The sequence below is a fragment of the Cicer arietinum genome, chromosome 7 (assembly GCF_000331145.2).
Source record: "Cicer arietinum cultivar CDC Frontier isolate Library 1 chromosome 7, Cicar.CDCFrontier_v2.0, whole genome shotgun sequence".
In the NCBI taxonomy this organism is placed as follows: Eukaryota; Viridiplantae; Streptophyta; class Magnoliopsida; order Fabales; family Fabaceae; genus Cicer; species Cicer arietinum.
Genome location: NC_021166.2, coordinates 2,280,455 through 2,285,548, shown reverse-complemented (window position 1 = coordinate 2,285,548; position 5,094 = coordinate 2,280,455). Strand labels below are relative to the sequence as shown.

General features: G+C 40.1%; 1 protein-coding gene across 1 annotated transcript; it reads right to left on the bottom strand.

Annotated features, from left to right (window-relative positions):
- Nucleotides 1-2,519: 2,519 nt before the first annotated feature.
- Nucleotides 2,520-4,728, bottom strand: LOC101494835 (uncharacterized). Its single transcript, XM_012717965.2, has one exon. The coding sequence runs from the start codon at nt 4,596-4,598 to the stop codon at nt 2,694-2,696; it is 1,905 nt and encodes a 634-aa protein (XP_012573419.1). The 5' UTR covers nt 4,599-4,728; the 3' UTR covers nt 2,520-2,693.
- Nucleotides 4,729-5,094: the final 366 nt, after the last annotated feature.

Here is a 5,094-nt window from a genome sequence, read left to right as displayed (position 1 = left end):
ACTGCCTATCTTTAATGGAGAAAACACCAAAGCAGAATGGATTACAAGAGCAGAAACATATTTGGAAGTACAAATATTTCAGAGGAAGTGAGATTTTAAGCCAGTTGAAACTCATCTTCAAGCCATGCAAATGGCTAACAAAATCAAGGCAGGGAAAATTGCACTGTTCTATGGTCATGACTCATGAAGGTTACACATGACAAACAAGAAAAGAAAGTGAAGGAAGTTTTGTAAGACCAGGTGTATTAATATTTCCAATATTTCAGAGTTATTATACAGCAAAAGTGCATGATTTCATGACACGATGGCAAGTGCAAATATTGTTCATGGTTTTCAACATTTTTTCCAACTATTTACTTAAGATATGCCGACAGATCCATATTGTGTGGATGCCACGGCTTCTAAACTACTTTAGGACAAAGTCATACCTCACTAGACATAAAGCTACTATTACATTGGAGCACCCCTCAAAGGACATGATATAAGCTCTACCAACATAACACACTAGTAAGAAACTAAAAATCAAATTTGCTTTTGTCCCTCAAAGAAGTAAAAATAGGAGTATTGATATTTTGGACAAATCCCTTGCTCGTTAGCCAAAAACAATCCAACCCTTTAAGGCAATCTTGCTGACTTTATTACATTCCATTAAAAGAGCATGAGCTCCCATGTAAGTGCAGATATATCATTCTTAACTGTTAAATGAGCTTACAGTCTTCTCTTCTTCAGTGCCTTTTTACACAACCCACCAACATCATATTTACAGATTTGGAAGCAAAATTGTCTTTTTGAAGAAAGATATCCTTGGAGCCATAACAATGTTGGCCAATAGCTGCTATAGCACTATAGCATAGTAGGATTTGAACACGTTCCACAATACATTATTTCGTACAAAGTGTTGTCAAATAGATTCAACTGTGGCACCATAGTGTTGTAGCTTAGCAAAATATGAACAAACTGCTGTTTTCCATGATCCGCAATTGACAACGTTGATCTATAATCATCAGTCAATTCATAAATCATCATTTTGCTTCTTGTTTTCCATGATCTGCTGTTTTTCTTAGGCTTCTTGCTGGTAAGTAGAATATTGACAATTTTTTATTTACCATGTGATGAAGTTGCTGCTCATTATCAGTTCACAGTAGTTGAAGTTGCTTCCCATTACAGTTCCCAATAGACCAATATGATTACATAATGAACCTTTCCATGAAGGGAGATTTGCTAGATTATAAAAACATATGATTTATAAAAGAATATTATGTAAATTGCAAAACTAAACAGATGACCAACATGTATGTACAACGTGCTTAACCTGAACCACCATTGAAATCTTCATCACTGAATCAATGTTGTTGCTTATCACCCACTACTTGTTGCATTTTGGAGGTTCCCATGCTATAACACAACCTATGATGCTGTGTTAGTAGTGGATTGAGTTTCTAAATATGGACATTTTATTCCATTAAAGTATCCCTACAATGCAAGCTGTGAGGCTTCTACATTGGCTAGGGAGGTTGTTGAATTGGATGGGATTCCACAATCCACCTGGAATGATCATGATCCTCTATTTGCGAGTAACTAATGGCAGGTGTTGTTTAAAATTGGTGTTGTCAAAAAACAGTGCTATAGTGTAGCCAAATTTTAACAAATCATTATTTTCCACAATTGCTGATTGACAACACTGTTTAAAATGCAGGGCGCTCTTTAAGAACGTGCTCTACTTACCATCGAGAAGCTGGTGGCCAAACTAAAGCGGTCAGTTGCTGTTCTGAAGTTTATTTTTTTAAAAAGGCCCTAAAACTTGACCTTACCGCTTGCTATAGATAGGAACTTTGGCACAACAGTAATTTATAGGTACAACTCTTAAAGTGGTATATGGAAGACCACATCCTACTGTTGTTGGATTTGTGGAAGGTGAAAAAAAGGTGGAAGCTGTGGCATGGGAGTTACAAGAATGGATTAAGCCTTCACTAGACTGAAACTGAAATATCATTTATCCAAGGACAAGAGCAGATGAAAAAAGAAAAGATCAAACAGTTTTCAGTTGGGAATTGGGTTTTGTTAAGACCAGCGATCACATAGGCAGCAATCTGTTGCCAAAAGTCCAACTAGAAATTAATTCCATGCTAGAATGAGTCATTTAAGATTAAGCAGAAGTATTTTATTAGAGTGTCAGTTAGCAGCCTAGATGAGCACTCTATTTTATTAGAGTACTTTCCGCACTATAACACAACCTATGTGTTGTGTTATTAATGGAAAAGAGGACTTCACTAATTTAATGGACACAAGACTTCTCTAAATTGAGATAGTAAGTGAGTTTTATTAATGCATCAATTAGTTGTATCTTCCATAGTCCTCATGAAAGCACTTTCAAAGGATTTTAAAATTGCAGCTCGGGGTACTTGCTACTAGTAACAACATTTTTCAACCTCAGCTTTTCAAGGATCTACACTTCCTATCTATTTTGCTAATATCCTCAGGAGGCATTATTAGTATCGACTTTCTACTAAGTAGAGATATTGTGCAAAACAAATACAATCCATTGATGAAAATTTATAGCCGAAACATAGAAACAAAGATTTTCAAGGTAGATGCTCAATATCCAAGAATGTTATAAACACAACCAAACCATACAATTTCATGAAAACAAACTGAAAAAAAGTACATTTCCTAATATAATCTATGATTACAAATCAGTTACACATGTAAACCCCACTCTCAAGTTTGTGACTAACCTCATAGAAGTCTGTCTTTCCCTCCGAAGCAGGCCGTAGAGAAACTCCAGATAAAGACTGAGTTGTTTGTACAGAAAATTTAACATAACCAACTACCTCAATTTCTTCATCGTCTTCGTTAGAATCTACAGGCATCCTTACTCTCAATCTTCCAGGAGAACCCTTTAATGGAACCTCAGGCACATGCCATTTAATTTCTTTATCAACCCTATTCAAAATAGCTTTAGGAGAAACCTTCAAGAGTGTTGGGTCAACAGGTAGTTTAAGAACAAATGTAACATCACTCAATGGAGCAAGCAAATCAGGGTTTGAAACATATTGTATCATCACAGAAATGAAACTCCCCGTGTGTCGTTTTATAAGTCGAACTCTCAAAGGCAAAGGTGTCAACTTTGGAAGCAAACTAAACTTCATAATCGGTATAGGCTCCTCTGACGCTGCAGTCCTCACATGAAACAACCCATTCTCAAGGCTACTAACACGAGAGGTCTGCAGAGCAAATCTTTTTACAGCACTGGTTCCCTCAACACGGAATGAGAATTCGGTTTCTTTATCCCCACCGGAACTTTTAGGCGGCAAAGTTCTAAGGTAAACAACACCCATTAATCCAACCCTTGCAAGCAATGATTCCCTAAACTCTGCACTAATCTCTTCTGAGATATACATCTCAGGACCCTTCATCTCAGTTTTCTTCACCAAATTCTCAAGTGCATCACCCTCACCAGGTGTTGTTGCTTTAGGTGCAACATCTGGTCCTGTCTGCAAGAGCTCAACACCACCAAGACCTTGTGGTTTTGGAGCCTTGGTTGTACCCACAAACTCTGAAACATCAAGTCCACCACCCCAAGCATCATTGAAACCTTCAAAAGCTTCACCAATTGAAGCTTGTTCCATTCCAAATTCAACTCCACCATAGTTCCCTTCAAAACCTTCCACGTTTATATGAGTTGATTGTGTGGCCTCTGGTGGTGGCAATGTAGTAACATCAAGACCTTCCAAAGCTGTAGTTAAATCAGTGGAAGAACCATCTTTAGTTTTCTTAAACCCACTCACAAGCTCTTGAGGTTTGTTAATGGCATCACTAGCTGCAAATGGATCCTTTTCAACTTCATTCTCTTCCTGTTTTTGCTTTTGTTGAATCTCTTCATTCTGTTCACCTGCCACCGGAGCGGCCAGGCCAGCCACAACTTCGTCGCCGGCTTCGAGAGTCTCCTGTGGCAATTCAAATCTGGCATTAGCAAAGGCATCAATGCTCGCTTGGTGTTCGATGGAATGCACTTCCACCGAAGACCAATTATCAGCGCCACGGATCTTGTTCTCGGTATCGATGGCGGAATGCACCATTTTCGCGATGCTGTCGCCGTGCAGGGAGGCGAGCATTGCGGCGAGGCGGATATTGCTAACACCACGGAGGACAATGTCGAGTGCCATGTAGATCTCGGCGTATTTCCGGCCGAGCTTCTCTGGCGTGACATCGACGCCGCGGCAGGCGGTGACGACGACACTGACAGCTTGGTTTACGATGTGGATGCATTCAAAGACGTTGACAGAATTGTCGTGATCGGCGACGGTTATTCCAAGAACGTAGATTCCGTTGACTAAACGGTAAACGATACGGTAGCGGCTTTCGACACCGACGATGACTTGGCCGCTGGAAGCGGCGAGGGGATCATCGCCGATGGATTCGGCGGCGTAGGCGTCGTCGGGAACGTTGTTTTTGTTTTTGTTGGCGGCGAAGGCGCGTCGCGTATGTCGAAAAGCGGAGAGGGCACCGAGGGCGCGTGAGGGTGGGAACCACTCGCGGGTTTGAAGAAGAATATCAGATCCATTGGAAGGTTGCAAAGAAAGTGCTAAACAAGACATAAAGAGGATTTGGATCGAAAAATGAGTGTATAATTATTATTTGTGCATCTGAGTTGTGAATAGAGATAATTTGGTTTGAGATCTTGTTATCTCAGACAGTGAAAACGATTGAAATGGAAAAATTGATTTGACGTCGTGTATGTCGAAAAGCGGAGAGGGCACCGAGGGCGCGTGAGGGTGGGAACCACTCGCGGGTTTGAAGAAGAATATCAGATCCATTGGAAGGTTGCAAAGAAAGTGCTAAACAAGACATAAAGAGGATTTGGATCGAAAAATGAGTGTATAATTATTATTTGTGCATCTGAGTTGTGAATAGAGATAATTTGGTTTGAGATCTTGTTATCTCAGACAGTGAAAACGATTGAAATGGAAAAATTGATTTGAGATATGAAAATGGAAAAGGGAGAGAGTTGGAGAATCAGATGAGAGTGTGGTGGTGGTGGTGGTGGAAGACTGCTTAGTCTCGCTACACGAATCTGGCAGGCACCGCCGATGC

What these genes read in the sequence shown, in the direction of transcription:
- LOC101494835 (XM_012717965.2), bottom strand. Translation starts at nt 4,598, where the DNA reads ATGTCTTGTTTAGCACTTTCTTTGCAACCTTCCAATGGATCTGATATT.